Raw genomic sequence first — 16,595 nt, forward strand, 5'->3', positions numbered from 1 at the left:
TCCCAGCACAACACTGCCCAAAGAGCCCTGAGAGGTTGGGAGGAGCAGGGTGAGAGGGCAAATCCACCATGGGCAGCCTGGTGCCCACCCATTGTGGCAGAGATGCTGCTCTCTCCCCTTTTCCATCCTCATCACTGCCCTTCATCCCCATCCCCTGCTCCTGTGCCCGTCCCGTGTTCACCTCCCTCTGCTTTCCTCTCCTGCCTCTTCCCCACCTCTGTTCCATACTGGAAACCCTTTCCTAGGGTGGCTCTGGGGGCTCCCCCAGATGGAATTTTCCCCTGTAAACAGAGGCAGCACTGGGCCAGTCTGACTGGTACCAATTCCTCAATGGGAGGGACATGGCCTTAGCAAGGGGAGACGTTTCTGCTGGTGAACCCAGCTCTGTGAGGACCATCCCTGCAGTGGGAGGGGTTGGTGTCTGTGGGGCTGGGCAGGGTGAAGACTGCAGGGCATCTCTGTCACCATCACTGTCACCATCACTGTCGCCCCTGGCTCTCCTCCTGCTGGTTTTCCGGCCCCCCCAGTTTCCTGCTGCGGGGCAGATGGGTGTAAGCCCACGAGGCAGAGATTTCTGTGATTAGGCAACGCCAGGCAGCCTCTCCCCTTTCGTTTTCAGCTCCTCTTCTTCCTCTTCCCCTGGGCAGCCCCAGCATCCGCCCCGAGAGCAGCAGCAGCAGCAGCAGCAGAGCCCTGCACGGCCATGGAGAGCAGGGACCGAGAGCCCCTGGTGAGGAAAACGAGCTCCTCGTACCACACCTTCCCCGAGGGCACTGCCAGGAGGCTCGACAAGGAGTACCTGAGGTGAGGAGCAGGCTGGGCAGAGGCTGGGCTGTGCCCCCCATCCCCAGGGCTGTGGGGACCTGGGGGAAGAGCTGTTCCAAATTCCTGCAATTGCTGAGCTGTTTTGGGATGGAATCTCACCTGCCCACGGTGGCTGCAGGAGCCCACTTGGCAGCCTGATGGGTTTGTGTGACTCTTATGGGGGCAAGAGGTCCTGCTGGGGGCACGGGGGCTTTGAAAGAACTTTTTCCTTGCTCTGCTGGGATGAACCAGCTGCAGCTGGGTCCATGGTGCCGCCCAGCTCCAGCCTCTGCATTTCTCGCTTTGTTGAACCCCCTGAAAACTGCCTGGCACAGAGAGAAGCACTAGCACAGAGAAACCCCACCAGCCTGGGGCTGTGCAGAGCCATTCCCCGGGAAAATCCCTCCGTGGCTGTCACCAGAGGCTGGGGGAAGCAGAGTTTGAGTTTCTGCTGGCACCCAACACGTCCCTGTCCCTCTGTGCCTCCTCCAGGAGCCTCCACAACAAGCGGCTGTACCTGGCCGTGTTTGCCGCTGTCCTGGGCAACTTCAGCTTCGGCTTCGCCCTGGTTTATCCGTCCCCGGTCATCCCTGCCCTGGAGGCTCATCCCAGCCCTGCGCTGAGGCTGGACCAGCACACAGCGCCCTGGTTCGGGGTAAGGAGCGGGGTTATCCCGGCCAGGGTGCGGGCAGAGCCAGGGGGTGCCCGGGGGGGATGCCAGGCTCACTCAGCGCCCTGGATATAAGGAGCTGGGGGCAGGATGGGGCAGAACCAGGGATGCCTGGGGGGGATGCCAGGCTCGCACAGAAGGGGTTATAAGGAGCTGGGGCAGGATGGGGCAGAGGCAGGGATGCCCGGAGGGATGCCAGGCTCACCCAGCCCCTCTCTCCGCATGCCCCACAGTCGGTGTTCACGCTGGGAGCGGCGGCGGGCGGGCTCAGCACGATGCTGCTCAACGACTGCCTGGGCCGCAAGCTGAGCATCATGTTCTCGGCTCTGCCCTCGGCGCTGGGGTACGCGCTGTTGGCAGGAGCCCAGGGCCTCTGGATGCTGCTGCTGGGCCGGGTGCTGACGGGCTACGCCGGCGGAGTGACCTCTGCCTCCATCCCGGTAATGTGCCAGGGGAATGCGGGGCAGCAGGGGCTGTGGATGGGCAGGGGAATGCGGGGCAGGAGGGTTGGATGGGTAGGGGGATGCAGGGCAGGAGGTGCTGTGGATGGGCAGGGGGATGCAGGGCAGGAGGTGTTGTGGATGGCAGGGGGATGCAGCAGGTGCTGTGGTGCCCTGGATGACCCGGGGATGATGCTGGGTCACTCCGCTGCTTTTCGAAGGCATCAGCAGAGCCCCAGAGCTGTGTCTGGATGAGCGGGGATGGGGAGGATGCAGCACCAGGGCTGGGGAGGGTGTACCTGCTGTTGGTGCTGGATTTCCTCGCCCGCAGGAAAGACAAGGCAGGTCCTCAGCCCCTGCTCCTCCCAGCAGTTATTTCCTCCCGAACAGCAGGCTCGTGTTTCACACAGAGGGGAAGGCAGGGGTTGAGTAACACCAGGGCACCTCTTTCCAGTAACGGAGCCTCTGGAGCACTTCTCCCACACCGGGGGAAGGAGGGAAGCAGTGCTGCCGGCCAGGCTGTCCCCTCCTCTGGCCTGAAGCAGCAGAACCCACCAGGTCCCCACCCCGAGAGGGCAATTCCCCAGCAATTTGGGTTTCCTCTGGTCACAGGGTGTGACTGTGAGGTGACAGCAGGCAGGAGCAGTGGGTGACAAGGGGATGTTGCAGCTCTGTGAAGTGTGTGCTGTCCCTGTGCAGGTTTACATCTCGGAGATCTCCCACCCGGGGGTCAGGGGGATGCTGGGTGCCTGTCCCCAGATCATGGCAGTGCTGGGCTCCCTTGTCTTGTATGCTCTGGGTAAGTGTCTCTGTGGTATCCCAGTGGCCAGGGCAACACTCTGGGGAGTGGGAGCTTAAAATAAAGAACCTTCTCAGCAGGCGAGGGCTTGTTCCACTCATACCCACCACCAGCTGAGGACAGGTCATTCATGCCCCTTGCCCTCCTGGTGTGTGTGCTCTGAGGGATGAATCCATAGCCCACATGGACCTGTGGCCATCGCTGTGCCCACAGATCCAGGTCCTGATGAGGTTTTGCCCATGCTCGAGGGCAGCACACAATGATATCCCTGTGCATCATCTGCCAGCACATGCCCTGGTTGTGGCAGGATCTTGCTGGATACTCTCAGATTTGCTGGAATTTCCCCATATCATACTGCTGGAAATGCTGCTGAAATAGGAGAGAATACATTCAAAATATATTTTTTGTTATTACTGTTTTTCCTGCTGTGTTTATTAAATGAAATCATTGGGGTGCTCAGGTGGAGGCAAGGCCAGGACACCCATTCCTGAGTGGTTTTCCCCTAACTGTGCTGCTCTGGCAGGGCTGGTCCTGGACTGGCGCTGGCTGGCCGTGGCCGGGGAGGTGCCGGTGCTTGCCATGGTCCTCCTGCTCTGCTTCATGCCCAACTCGCCCCGGTTCCTGCTCTCCCAGGGCAAGGAGGAGGAGGCCCTGGGCTCCCTGTGCTGGCTGAGGGGTCAGGACACAGATTATGCCCGGGAATATGAGCAGATCAAGGACAGCGTGAGGAAGCAGGTGAGGAAGTTCAGCATGGGCAGAAATAACATGAAAACTGCAAAATCCATCCCCTGGGCAACTCTTCAGCCACCCTCTGGATGCCAGATGGCTCCCAGAGGTTCTCACTTTGTGTTTCTGCCTTTGTGCCCCCCAGAGCCGTCGGGTTACCTGTGCTGAGCTCAAGGACCCCTTTCTTTACAAGCCCATCCTGATTTCAGGGCTGATGAGGTTCCTGCAGCAGCTCTCGGGGGTCACCTGCATCCTCGTGTACCTGCAGCCAATATTCAAGAAAACATCTGTCATCCTGGTGAGCCCTGGGTTTCAGTTCCTGCTCGGGCTGCCTGGGCCCTCAGTGAGGGTTGCCCAACGCTCCCACTTCCCTACAGACATAAAACTCTTTTTTAAAGGATCTGCCCTGCAAAAGGCTGAGGGAGGACAGGGAGCAGGACTGGCCCCACTGTGTCCCTGCTCCTCCTCTGAGTTCAGGCTCATCATCTCCAGTCTCCTACTGGGAGAACAGCCTTGGCCAAGCCCTCAGCAGCTGTAGGCACTTGTCCCTTCCCCCAGCTCAGCTTCCCCATGGGTTTTTTGCAGAAAGCAGAGTATGATGCAGCTCTGGTCGGCCTGGTGCGACTGTCCGCAGTGGTCATCGCTGCTGTGTCCATGGACAAAGCTGGCAGGAAGATTCTCCTGTTTGTATCAGGTATGGCTCTCTCCACTTCTCCCACTGTGTTCCCAAGGGAAGCTCCTATTGAAGGATTTTCAGGAGCTCTGCAAGTGTGCAGGAGTGGAAATTTCAGCCCTACAGGGCTCAGGAAGGGAGGCAGGGAGGTCTTTTTCCCTTGGTGGTGCTTCAGCTCCTCAGCAGAGGCATTCCCAGGAGTGGAATCACTCACCCCTCATTCTCACTGTGCTGCTGCCTCTCTCCACAGCTGGTGTCATGTTGGTCTCCAACCTGACCATGGGGCTCTACATCCACTTTGAGCCAGCTTCTCACAACGGCACCGTGGCCAACACCACCCTGGCGAGCTCTGCCAACCTCCCTGCTGAGCCAACAAACTACATCACCCTCATCCCGCTCCTGGCAACCATGTTCTTCATCATGGGTAGGTGCAGAGGGCACAGGACTGGCTACCAGCCAGGGGAGGGTGTTTCTCATCCAAGGCAGGGTGACGTGGTACAAGGAGATTGGGGTTGGAGGGGGAAGGAAGGCAGATGTCCCTGGAAGAGCAAGAAAGGTGGCATGAGGAATGACATGAATGGGAGGGATAATGATTGCTCAGGGTTCTTCTGCACTCCTCAGTGATCTTCAAGGCCTGATCCCCTCCCCTCCTCTCCTGCAGGTTATGCCATGGGCTGGGGCCCCATCACTTGGCTGCTGATGTCGGAGATTCTCCCTCTCAAAGCCCGTGGGGTCGCCTCGGGCCTCTGTGTGCTCGTGAGCTGGCTGACAGCCTTCACCCTGACCCAGTTCTTCCTCCCAGTCGTGGTGGGTACTGCCTGGGGGTGTCCAGCAGCCCCTCCCAGCCCCTCTCTGCACCAGCTCACAGCTGCTTTCTGCTCCTTTCCAGAATGCCTTCGGCCTTGAGGTGCCCTTCCTGTTCTTCGCTGTCATCAGTGCTGGGAACATCTTATTCACAGGCTGCTGTGTCCCTGAAACCAAAGGCAGGTCCCTGGAGCAGATTGAGGCCTTTTTCAGGACTGGCAGGAGGTCCTTCCTGAGGTAGGAGCTGCCCTTGCCCAGGCTGAGGGCGAAGCAAACTTGTGCTGCTGGAAGTGGAGGCTGGAGCTCCGTGTGGGACAGGAAAGGGCAGCAGTGATCACCTTGCTCTGGCTGCAGAAGTTGCCAGCTGGAACTTTACCTTCTCCTCCTGTCAACCCTTGGGATGGGAGCAGGTCACCAGCAGGGCCAGGCTGGAGATGAAGGTGTCCTGGAAGAATAACAGTGTGGGCAGGAGACTGTGGTTGCCCTTTGCTCAGCAGACTGAGGGTCTGAGGGCTTGGCTGGAGCTGAGTTTACAGCAAAAGCTCATCATGTAGCTGCAAGAATAAAACAGTTTTGCCTCCAACTGCAGGACATTGCCTTGATTTGCAGAGAAGGGAGGGATGGGAGAGGCAGAGCAGGACTGAGGCAAGGGGAGCACAGCAGCCTGCAGCTCCCCAGAGCAGTCTCAGGCACTCAAGGACCGTGAAAGAGGCAGAGACAGATCATTTGTATAAAAAGCTGCCGCATTTTATTGCTCTAAAAACACACATTACACTAGAAGCCTAATGAACAAGACCAAATACAGTTCACAAAGAAAACCCAGGACAAAAGAGTGGGAACAGACAAACATCCAGCTGTAGTGCAAGTGATTCCCTGTGGGAAAGACACAGTGAGTACTGACAACACTTTGTGCTGGGGTGGGTCCTTCCCACCACACAAAGAGGGAGGTGGATGTGCCTCCACCTCCATCACTTTGAGATTTCAACTGCATAGTTAGTAGCAAATCAGTCTTACCCCTTTCCTGTGTGTCCTGCAAGATCAAGAACCTTTTATAATTATTTTTTAGAGCTAACCCGAGGTAAAACACGGCTGCAGGAGGTGGTTATGGCTGTGAGGAACAAATGGCCTTGCTCAGTCCAGCCTGGCTCCTCCCAAAAGGGCAGAGGCACAAGGCTGAGCTGGGACAGGATGTGCCCAAGCATTTGTCCAAGCTCCTGAGATGCACTTGGCACCCTGAGGGCTATTCCTGGGATATTCAGCCTCCTGTCCTGAGGAAGCAGGGGGTAAAACAGCATGCCTGAGCCAGCCCTCCAGATGTGCCAGCTGCCATTCTGATCTCCTGCAGCAGGAGATGAGAAATCACCTAGGAGAAGATGTGCTTTATCACAGCATTAATTTAAAACAGCCTACGACAGAGGGAGAGTGGTGGGCCAAAATAAAAAACACAGAAAACATTCAGTATTAAACCTACCCTTTGCTGCTGAGACCCTTTTCCAGAAAGATGTTCAGCCCTGGCTGGAACACAACTTTTTCTAAGCATGGCCTGACTACAAGAGGTCTCAAGAGCCTCTGGTTTCCACTGACTTTCTGAAGATCAGGATTTCTGGCAGCCCTGTGCTCGAGCATTCTCTTTCTCACATGGCTAGGGACCAGCTCTTGATACCTTCACTTCAGTGAAACCCTTCCCTGAAGACAGTGGATGTTTTTTTCCTGAGGAAAAAAATGACAGAGATGAATTGAGCTTCCCAGGGCTCAGCCTAAGGAGGAAATGCCCCACTAGGAAACGAGGTTGGACTCCAGCTCCTGAGAGAACCCCACTGGAGGAGCATTTGCTGAGTGACCTCCTTCCTCCAGCACAGCGAGTCCCAGGGCTTTTGCTACAACCTTTGGAGTGTGAGAAATCACAGTGGCTCTTTCCAGAGGTAGAATGGTGTTTTTATTCACTGCACTCACAGAGAATCGATGGGTGTTACAGAGCAGCGAGCTCTGCCCTGCTCTTCACGCCCCATGGGCAGCCCCAGGGGACACAGAGCTGCCACACATGAGTGGCAGAGGCATGGAAGAGTGGCACAGTGCACAAACCTGCCCTGGTGACTGGTGTGTGACAGGCCACTGCTCCCCAGGGGTCCTTCCAGCTCTCTGTCCTCAGCATGTCACCCCCTGAGCCCTCACACCATCTCCTTTCCAAGGCCTGGAGAGCAGACCCAGCTCCACAGAGCCCCTCTGGATCAGCCATCCCTCCTGCATGCCCTCAGCAGGGGTTGGGTTCAGCCTGTGAAACCTCCAGAGCAGGGTTTGAACTTCATTTGTCCTCACACAGCTCCAAGCACCCCGAGGGTGCCTCTAAACACAACTAACAGCCACCATGCACTGGCATTAACTACTGGGATGCTACTCTACTCTAAAGCTCTTCTTATCTCCACCAACAGGCCCACACGTGGGTGAGACCATGCACTGATGTCACTACAGCTCTTACAAGCCAGAGTGGTGTCACCAAGCCTGTCTGGCAGTGTCTGGCTTGGTTCCTGCTGCAGCAGACAGCCAAAATTCCCAAGGGTTCCCACTCCAGACAGGTCCTCGTAGGAGTCACCACCCTTGGATCTGAGACACCTCCAGTGAAGGCAGCACAGACACTTCAAGCACTGTGGCCAAAGGCTCCAGCCCAGCTCCGTCAGGGGAGTCCTTGAGGCCCACTTTCAGCTCACTGAGCTTTGCCACCCTCTCATGGTGGCAGATTGATGCACATTTCTCCCTTGCCTCAGCCCCAGGGTCACACCCTGCTGCCACAGAACACTGTGACAGCACAGCTGGGTCTCCTGCCTTGGTGCCCAGGAGCAGAGTGGGCCCTGCAGGTGCCCTGGAGCAGCACCCACCTGCCCCAGCCCCAGGACCATGCAGGAGGAGAGGCAGATGAGGGTCCCACCAGCTCTGTGCTCCCTCAGAGCACCCTGGAAGTCTCAGCCCTTGAGCTCTGCTTTGCCTTTGGCCTCCTGACACTAAAGCTACTGCAGAACTACTCACAGAGCAAAGCTGTCACTACCAGAGACACTGACATGCATCAGTCTGCAACATTCCTCTACTAAACACTACAGAACTCCCCACACACCCCTGAAATCAAAGGCTGTGCCCATTCCTGAGGCAGGGCTCTGCCCCTGCAGCACCCAGAAGTTTTTCCCTCAGGAATACCCCCCATTCCTCCTGCATGGCCCCAGGGATCAGCCAAGGGCTGGGGGCTCCAAACCAGCACAGCTTTGAGGGAAAAAAACCTTCCTTTATGGAAAAAACCCAGGCTGGTGGTGCCTGCTCTGCACCCCAGACAAGGGGTGTTGGAGCAATCCCAATTCAAAGGTGGGGGGAAAGGGGCTTTGCACAAAAAGGGTGCCCACATCCAGGAAATCCTGGAATCCTCACAGCTCCTGAGCTCCAGGGAAGAAGCAGCAGCTCACAGGAGCCAGCAGCTTGAGGAAGGGCAGGGTTTGAGGAGAGTTTTCAGCATGGACAGACCCCTCTGGCAGACAGACAGACAGCACTGAGCCTCCAGCAGCATTTCTCAGAGCACAGCACAAGCCCTCTATACCCAAGGATTCAAACAGGGGGACACAGTGCTGGTGGCTGTCCCAGTCCAGCAGTTACAGCCCAGTTTTCCTCCCTTCTCTCTCCCAGAAGAGGGGGAAAACACAGTTTGTCAAGCTTGTGGCCCAGAACAAGACAAAGGGGTCAAAGGACAACACACTCTTTTTGAAGAATCTGAGAAACACTCTGAAGGCTGAAATTGGATTTTGCAGCAGCCAGGGCTGTCCCTGGGTTCAGAGACCCCTGGTGAAATGAGGCAGCCCTGTGAAGGACAGGAAACAGAGCACTCCTTTCTCCCATATCCAGAGAAAATGAGTCCCATTAAAGTACTTAAATAACTAGAAATAAATTATTCCCCTTTTTCCTAATGAAAACAAAAAGCAACCATATAAAAATCAAATAAATTAAAATCCCCAGGACAAACTGGGGTGAGAAGAGGGGGATCTGGACTTAGTGAGCAGTTTTGTACTGCATGGTACAAAGCAAACAGAAAATGCAGTGTGAAAACCACAGAAGGAGCCTGGAATAGCAAATTAAAACATCCCAGCTGTCCACACTGAAATGGTACAGCCTCCTCTCTGTTTGCACAGGGAAGTTGTGCCACCTTCCCATACAAAACCTGCTCAGGATTAATGCAAAAACCACAATCCCAAAGACAAAGGCTGTACCAGAGCAGAGTAGGTCCCTTCACAGAGGGATGCAGAGTCCCAGGCTCACAAGGCAGGAATGCTCCTGCTCATCAGTGACCCTCACACCAGCAAAAAATCCCACTTGGCTCAAGAAACAACATCCTTTTCAGCTGAGGTACAGCAAATATTGTTTCCCTTCTGCCCCAATAAAAGAGTGAAGCTTAAGAAAAGTGCCCTTATTAAGACAAAGTAATTAATTCTCATAATTCAAGTAAATGGCAGTCACTGCCTGTAGCTGTATCCAGAGGAAGCAGGGACTGTGCTTTGGATGTCCCAGGATCTGCCCAGCAGCTCTGGCAGCTCCCTTGAAGAGATGGATTTTATCTTTTGATGGATTTTTGCTGGAAATCCTTTCCTGTGCAGTGATGCCTCCAGTGCTTGGTCCCATAAATAAAACAGTGGAAGAAGATCAAGGTTAAGCACCAGGGGGGTTTAGGTGTTGTACCTGGGAAGGGCCATCCCAGGGAGTGTTGCTAAGACATGAAACCTGCACTGGCAGGTCCTCTGTCCCTCCTCACCCATCCAGAGGGTAGTCCAGAAAAAAAATAAAAGGTTGTGAAAGTTGTGAAAGCAGCACTCAGAGAGCCAGCACCTCTGCAGCAAAAAGAAAAGAAAATATTAAAAAATAGGGGCACTGTTTGGGTTGAGAGCTGAGGAGAGAAGGAGAGACGTGCCGAGGTCTGGCTGCTGGTGTGAGGAAAGGACACAGCCTGCCCCAGCCCCTGAGATTCCCACTTGCTGCAGTGTCCAGGGACATAGTGGTGTAGCAGGGCATCAAGAGGACAGAGGGAAGGGCAGAGGAGATTTCCACATCTTCACTATGTCCAGGAGATGCCACCCAGAGCTCGTGTCCTTCAGAGAGCCTGTCCCTCCAGGCTCCCCGTCAGCTTCTCTTCATCCATCTGCTTCTGCTGCTGGTGGATGCGGGCGTAGGAGATGGCATCTCCCCTGTGGGGACAAGGGACAGCGTGGGCATGGCAGGGACTGTCCCAGCTGGGGCTGCCTCTCCATGCCAAGAGATTCCAGGGGTCAAACCACACTTGCTGGCCCTCTCCAACCCCCAAAGCTGGGCCCTTCCACCCAACAGCTGCAGACAGAAGGGTGGGACCCCCAGAACCCCCAAAACTCAGAGCTTCAGCAGCCCCCAGGACCTTCTCTCACAGGGCAGAACAGTGGGACCCTCAGAACTCCCAAAAACTCAAAGCTTCAGGCCCCAGAACCTTCCCTCACAGGGCAGAAGGATGGGACCCTCAAAACTCCGAAAACTCAGTGCTTCAGCAGTCTCCAGGATCTCCCCTCACAGGGCAGAAGGGTGGGGCCCTCAGAACCCCCAAAACTCAGAGCTTCAGCAGCTCCCATGACCTCCCCTCACAGGGCCCTGAGGTGAGGGAGATTTTCTCTGCCATGAGGGAGAACGTGGAATGATCCACACTCACACCTCAGCACGGTTTGTGCACCAGCAAAGCAGAGCCTTAGGGAGGCAGATGGGGCAGCTCTGGAGCTCCATCTCCCCCTTTCCCTGCCCTCCCCGAGCACCTGAACCTCTCTTACTTCTTTCCCAGGGCCGACATTCCGTAGAGCACGCCGGTGGCGAAGGCGATGGCGTTGCCCAGGAGCGTGGTCAGCGTCAGGCTGAGTATGACGGGGAACACGGCCATGCTGCAAGACAGGGGCAGCCCTCAGAGCAGGGTCCCGCTCCCCAGGGGCTGCAGGGGTGTTCTTTCCCCGGGGTGTGCCCACCATGAGCCCTCAGGAGCATCCTCACCCGCAGTAGAAAGCTGCTTTCTGCCAGGCCCGCAGCCGGTCGGCCCTGGCGGCCACGGCGTTGGCGAACTCGATGAACTGGCAGCAGAAAGGGGCCTCACACAGGAACAGCACGAAGGCGTTGAGCCTCCAGAAGAGAGCAAACCAGAGTTAATCCTGCCATTAGGCACCAATTTGGGGGTCAGCAATGCCCCTCAGGCCCACAGAGAGCAGATATTCCATGCTCCGTGCAGGTGAGGGGAATGGTGAGGCCAGGCCCTGCTCTGCTCCCCCCTCAGTTCTTGATAATTTCCAAGCCCTGCTGCCCCAGATTTATTTTGGACAAGGGTATCTCAGTATTTACCTAAAAATGCATAAAGAAATAATATAAACAGAATAAACCTAACATCTCAACCTGCCTGGCAATTCCCAGAGCCTGGTGGATGTTTCACTCCCATCCACTGCCCAAGCAGGGCAGCTTTGCCCCCCTCAGTGGGGTCTGGTTAACAATGCCTCCCTCCCAGCAGGAAAATGAAAATAAACCTGCTCACATCATCCACACGCCAGCTGCGATGTTCAGGGGGTTGATGGTGACACAGTTCCAGAGACCAGAAATGGCACAGGCTGGAAAGAAATAGGTTTTCAGTGACCACCATGACCAACACTGAATGCCCTTGGCCAGCAGCTGTGGGCACTGCAGGGCAGCACAGGATGGCGGGTAGAAAGGTCTGGTGGCCCAAAATGAGCCTGGAATGCAGGGAAGAGCCCTCCTCTGGTATCCTTTTGCTCTGAGTGCTGTTCCAACAATTATTTCCCTTGTGTAGAACAATATTTGCTTCCACATGGAGCCCAGGATGTGCACCTGGGATTTTATGTGCCAAGGTAGACAAACAGTGCCAGCAGGTTCCACCTCTGAGCAGCACAGGGCAAGTTCAGCAGAAACATGGCTTGCACACAGGAAGATAATAAATACAGCAGAGGTGAACACAGCTCTGCCACTCACTGCTGGTTCTGTGCAGCTTCACCAGAGATGGGCAGAAAAAAGCCAGGTTGGGGTCTCTGGTAATACAAAAGGAAGTGAATAAAGCCCAAAATAACCCCAGTGCTCCTGGCTCTGTAACTCAGGGAGAGGAACCAGGCAGCAGTGACTGAGCTGAGCTGCACCCACCTCCCTGCTGCCTCATTAAACTTGCAGAGTGTTCCTGGCACCTGATATGGGCCCTTCCCTCTGCCAGGGCTGCAGCTGGCACCAGGAACTCGAGCTCAGCTGGGAGGGCAGGAGACACACCTCAGCAAACATCATCACACTGTAAAACTCCACCTAAAATGGATTCTACAGCCTTTAAAGGCTATCTTGGGGATGATGGAGAGCAGCACAGCCCCTCTCTGAGGATGAAACCAGCCCTGGACTGAGGGTTTTGGGTGTCTGTTCAGGGGATCCCTGAGCAGAGCTGCTGTGAGCAGCCCTGACCTTCAAAAGCCTGGCACATGCTTGCAAGGTTTCTTTTAAGCAGTCACTGCTGAATCCTCAAAGTTCCGTTAAAAATAGTTATCCTTGTTTACCAGGCTGGGAAGCAGAATTGCAGGCAGTGACAGGACAGATTGAAGGTCATCCCATAAGCAAATGACCTCCTGGTCTTAGGAAATACCAAAACCCACTATTTTTTAACACTTCCTAGAACTAAGCCCACAGGACCCAAAATCTTTTGTAGAGTCCTGCAAGAACAAGATCAGCTAGCAGAGGGGATATTCCAGAGGTTGTGCTAATGTCTGTGCTCCAAGGGCACTTCTCACCCTCCCATGCCACAGGTTCCACTGTCACTGTCCCCAGGGGAAACTGAGGCACGGGGGTGAGGTGATCTGTTCATGGTCACGGGTGCAAACAGCTGGAGAGGAGCAATGGCAAACAGGATTCCAGCAGAGTACAGAGGTTCAGGCAGTTCCCAGCAGGTCTCCACCACACAACAAACCAAGAGAAGCAGAATGTTCTTTTCCAAGCAAGTTTTTTTTTTTTTTTCCCTAATCAAACTAACCAGGGGTTGTTTTGCCAGGTTTCTGGTTCGGTTTTGTCCCCAAACACTCCAAAACAACCCTGCAGCACCGTGTCCCTGCAGCAGTCCTGGCTCAGCAACCAGCCTGGTTGGCAGAGGACTAATGACCCAGGAAGCAGAGCTGAGCAAGCCCCACGTCAGCAGGAGCAGCAGGAAAGGAGTCAAAGGTTTGGGATCACAGGAGCACTGCCCCCAGAGCTGCTGCCAACAGCCACAGGACAACTCGGTGACCTTGGGTCTCCTTTGCAGAGCTGCTGGTCCCACACAGCCTGGTACATCCTTGTCCCACCAGGGCAGGAGCTGATCCCACCCCTGCCAAGCCAAAATTTGTTTTTAAAATATTTTCTTTCGAACAGAGGCCTAACAACAGGGTTAAAACACAGATAATGCTCTGTGGCACGTAAGCTATGGGAGACAGACAGTTCTGCCATTTGTTTAACTGCTGTCCCATCTTGAATCCCTGAGGAAGCACAAATAACTGGGAGCTAAAATGAGGGGGGAAGGACACCCTTCACTACAAAGGCTCTATTCATTTCCAGCAGCTGGTCACTGTCCTCAACACAAGCCTATTTTTGCTCCTGGAGTGTTTTACAAAAGCCACAGACTCTCCTCGTCCCATTACAAACAGGAACACAAAGAGAGAAGGGACTTGGCCAAGGTCACCAAGCCAGCGTGTGCAGGAGCCAGAAAGGGATCCTGAACCTTGTCTGTCTGGTTCTTGCTCCAGCCCTTGGATTTTTCTGGCTGAAGCAAGCTGTGGCTGCAGGTGTTTGCATGTGGCAGATGTTGTCTGCTGGTCTCACCTCCGCTAACGAAGTTTCTCTTCCTTTCTGAGGGAATTTTTCCTTCTGTAAGAAATAATCCAGCCCTGTAGCAGCATTACAATCCAGTTGCTCACAAAACTTATAAATTAGTTCTGTTCTTTCACAGCGAGCTCTGAGAACAACAGCAAACTCCAGCCTTGCTGGTTTATTCATCATCTCTTCTCCAAACCATCCACCTTCAACAAGGTGGTGCTGAACAAGCAGCATTTTGAAGAGGAGTGTTGGTACCATGGGGCACTGGTTGTTTTTTCCACAATCCCCCTTTTCCCTGTTCATAAGGAGAGTTTGTGCCTCATTCTCTGCCTGATAAAGAGACAGGGCTCCAGAGCCAGCTGTCACTCCCCAAATCTTTGGCAAACCCTGTTAAGAACCTGGCTCTTCTTCCAAAAGCTTCTCCCAGACTCACCCAAAGACATAAAACTCTCATCTTTCCTGTAAAAACAAGCCACGAGGTCGCAGAGCTGTGAACAAAAGGTTGGGAAAATAATCCAAGTATAATTCAGCTGCTTTGAAACACAAAGACAGAGAGGGAAAAAGAAGAAATTTGCACTTTCAAGCCACTCACAAGCTGCTGTAGCACGAGGCTGGCAGTGCCACCAGCATGACTCACCAGCTCTTCACCCTCCATCCACATCACCCCGAGTTCTGCATGGGATAAAACTGCAGGAACAGTGCTGAGGCTCCTGCTACAGCCACAGCCCGTGGGAAAGAAGCTGCTCCTCTGAACCCCCACCTGGGACCTGCTCCACAGACACTTCCCAGCTGGTTCTCCTGGCTGCTGGCCGGGCCAGGAGCGCGGGGGCCTCCGGCAGGGCACAGGGTGTGCGGAGCAGTCCCACCAAATCCTGTCACACCTCCAGCATTTCAGCACCTAGCACATGGAACGGTGAGAGCAGCACATGTTTTACCAGCCTGGCCAAAAAGGGCTTAGAGGAGACTGCCCAGTGATACCACAGGGTGCAAATGTCAGCTCCAAGAACATGGTGGGGTTGTGCAGCCCAGCCCCAAGGCAAAAGGCAGGCATGGGAAGGGGCAGGCAGGGGGAGAGGGTGATCAGACACAAAGCTCCAGCTGATGGAATAAATCAGAGCTGATTGCACTGGCTGAGAAACCTTCTTGTTTAACTTGAAGTCGTGGACCTGAAGCAGGAGAAATTCTCCATCCTGTGCTCTGCAGGAGATCAGACTAAGCGGTCATAACAGTCCCTCCTGCTTTTAAGAGCTATTAATCTCTCCACAGAATGTAGCAAAACAGCACTCCAGGACAGGCTGATTTCTGGCAAACTTGCTGAGACTCTTTCCCTGGGAAAATTTTTTTCAGCAGCAGGTAATTCTGAGCTCAGCCAACTCACTCTGCGTCTGCAGCTCCGTTCTCTGTGTCCTACCAAAGCCCTTAAAAGCAAACAGCACAAACCCAAACCATTCTTCACCTTCAGCAAAACTCATGGGCAGGCCTTCTGCAATCAGCAACAGGAGCAGTGGGAAACATGCTCTGACAGTCAGGATGGGGGAAAAAAAACAAGTTGTAGGAACATATAAACACCCAAAATCAAACAGGATGAACCAAACCCTGTGGCCATTCTTCCATCCCTGACCTGACCTGAGCCTGGTGCTCATAGTAAAACCATCTAAATTGCCTGCCAGGCACCAGAGCTCAGCTGCTGCTCCCATCACTGCCAGGGAGTGCCACAGCCAAGAAGAACCTCAGGGATTTGCAGATTGCCCTGTGACGTCCTGCTGTGGGTGCCAAAGTTCAGCAGGGTCAGTGAGCACAGAGCACATCCCTGATGGGCTCAAAGCACATCCCTGGTGGGCTCAGTGAGCACAGAGCCCATCCCTGGTGGGCTCAGTGGGCACAGGGCACATCCCTGGTGGGCTCAGTGAGCACAGAGCCCATCCCTGGTGGGCTCAGTGGGCACAGGGCACATCCCTGGTGGGCTCAGTGGGCACCCAGCACGTCCCTGGTGGGCTCAGTGGGCACAGAGCCCATCCCTGGTGGGCTCAGTGAGCACAGGGCACATCCCTGGTGGGCTCAGTGGGCACAGAGCACATCCCTCATGGGCTCAGTGGGCACAGGGCACATCCCTCATGGGCAGCTGAACCCACCTTGCTGCAGGCACAGCCACCGCTCTCCCTTCTGCCCCAAACACAGCAAACCAGCGCCCAGAGCTGGCACAACCCATCACCCCAAAACCCCTTCATGTCACAGCCAATATGACCCCAAAACGGGGTCAGGACCCCAAAACGGGGTCAGGACCGCGACAGGAGCTCTGTCATGCAGGAGGGGGCACACAGAGGGGAGGGGATACTCACACATGCCCCCGATGACCCCGGCAATCCTACAGAGCCACCTGTACCACCAGGTCATGCCCTCATCGGCCGCTGCTGCCTCGGGGGCTTCTGCTGCTGCTGCTGCTTCTGCTGGGAGCTGCTCATCCTGCGAGCTCATCTCCCCCCGCTGCCGGGGGCTCCTGCCGCCCACCTGAGCCCCCAGGTGTCACCCCCTGGTGCAGCCAGCCCCGGGGACAGCCCCTACAGGCAGGCCTGGGCCTGTGCCCGTGCGCCCATGCAGGGCTGGCCCCCCAGGGCTGACAATGGAGGCTGGCTGGCTGCAGAGCGGTGATGCCAGCGGGCCTGGAGCTGCTCCACGGCCGGCTCGAGCTGCATTGTGGGTCCCCCCCGGCAGCAGGCAGGGCTTTGCCTTTGATGTCACTGCATTAAAAGGCTGTGGGCAGAGCTCTGCTGCTCATATTCATCAGCACAGGCACAGCCAGCACCTCACTCCAGCTCTGGGTGCCCC

General features: G+C 55.3%; 2 protein-coding genes across 3 annotated transcripts; one reads left to right on the plus strand and one right to left on the minus strand.

The window, feature by feature from the left end:
• Window positions 1–703: 703 nt before the first annotated feature.
• On the plus strand, window positions 704–5,157 carry SLC2A6 (solute carrier family 2 member 6). The gene is made up of 10 exons (XM_054284405.1): window positions 704–804; window positions 1,297–1,459; window positions 1,708–1,914; window positions 2,614–2,713; window positions 3,237–3,448; window positions 3,585–3,737; window positions 4,025–4,133; window positions 4,363–4,536; window positions 4,774–4,919; window positions 5,002–5,157. The coding sequence occupies exons 1-10, from the start codon at window positions 704–706 to the stop codon at window positions 5,155–5,157; spliced, it is 1,521 nt and encodes a 506-aa protein (XP_054140380.1).
• Window positions 5,158–8,127: 2,970 nt separating this feature from the next.
• Window positions 8,128–16,447, minus strand: CACFD1 (calcium channel flower domain containing 1). Of its 2 annotated transcripts, XM_054284465.1 has the most exons (5): window positions 16,109–16,447; window positions 11,473–11,545; window positions 10,944–11,069; window positions 10,730–10,837; window positions 8,128–10,126 (listed from the first exon to the last, which is right to left on the minus strand). In XM_054284465.1, exons 1-5 carry the CDS (start codon window positions 16,242–16,244, stop codon window positions 10,033–10,035), a joined length of 537 nt encoding a protein of 178 aa, XP_054140440.1. In that variant the 5' UTR covers window positions 16,245–16,447; the 3' UTR covers window positions 8,128–10,032. The 2 variants fall into 2 exon arrangements, with proteins under 2 accessions (XP_054140440.1, XP_054140439.1); XM_054284464.1 differs by lacking the exon at window positions 16,109–16,447 and having other exon boundaries at window positions 11,473–12,904.
• Between the last annotated feature and the right edge of the window lie 148 nt (window positions 16,448–16,595).

The sequence above is a fragment of the Melozone crissalis genome, unplaced genomic scaffold, assembly GCF_028551555.1.
Source record: "Melozone crissalis strain CALT ecotype California unplaced genomic scaffold, PUWL_Pcris_2 ptg000041l_1, whole genome shotgun sequence".
NCBI lineage: Eukaryota > Metazoa > Chordata > Aves > Passeriformes > Passerellidae > Melozone > Melozone crissalis.

Excerpts from the sequence above, each read along its gene's own strand:
- SLC2A6 (XM_054284405.1), top strand. The coding sequence starts at position 704 with ATGGAGAGCAGGGACCGAGAGCCCCTGGTGAGGAAAACGAGCTCCTCG. Across the intron at positions 1,460-1,707 it reads ACACAGCGCCCTGGTTCGGG|TCGGTGTTCACGCTGGGAGC; the intron begins GTAAGGAGCGGG and ends CATGCCCCACAG. Across the intron at positions 4,920-5,001 it reads AGTTCTTCCTCCCAGTCGTG|AATGCCTTCGGCCTTGAGGT; the intron begins GTGGGTACTGCC and ends GCTCCTTTCCAG.
- CACFD1 (XM_054284464.1), bottom strand. The coding sequence starts at position 11,765 with ATGTGGAAGCAAATATTGTTCTACACAAGGGAAATAATTGTTGGAACA. Across the intron at positions 10,838-10,943 it reads AAAGCAGCTTTCTACTGCGG|CATGGCCGTGTTCCCCGTCA; the intron begins GTGAGGATGCTC and ends CCTGTCTTGCAG. Across the intron at positions 10,127-10,729 it reads ATGTCGGCCCTGGGAAAGAA|GGGAGATGCCATCTCCTACG; the intron begins GTAAGAGAGGTT and ends TTGTCCCCACAG.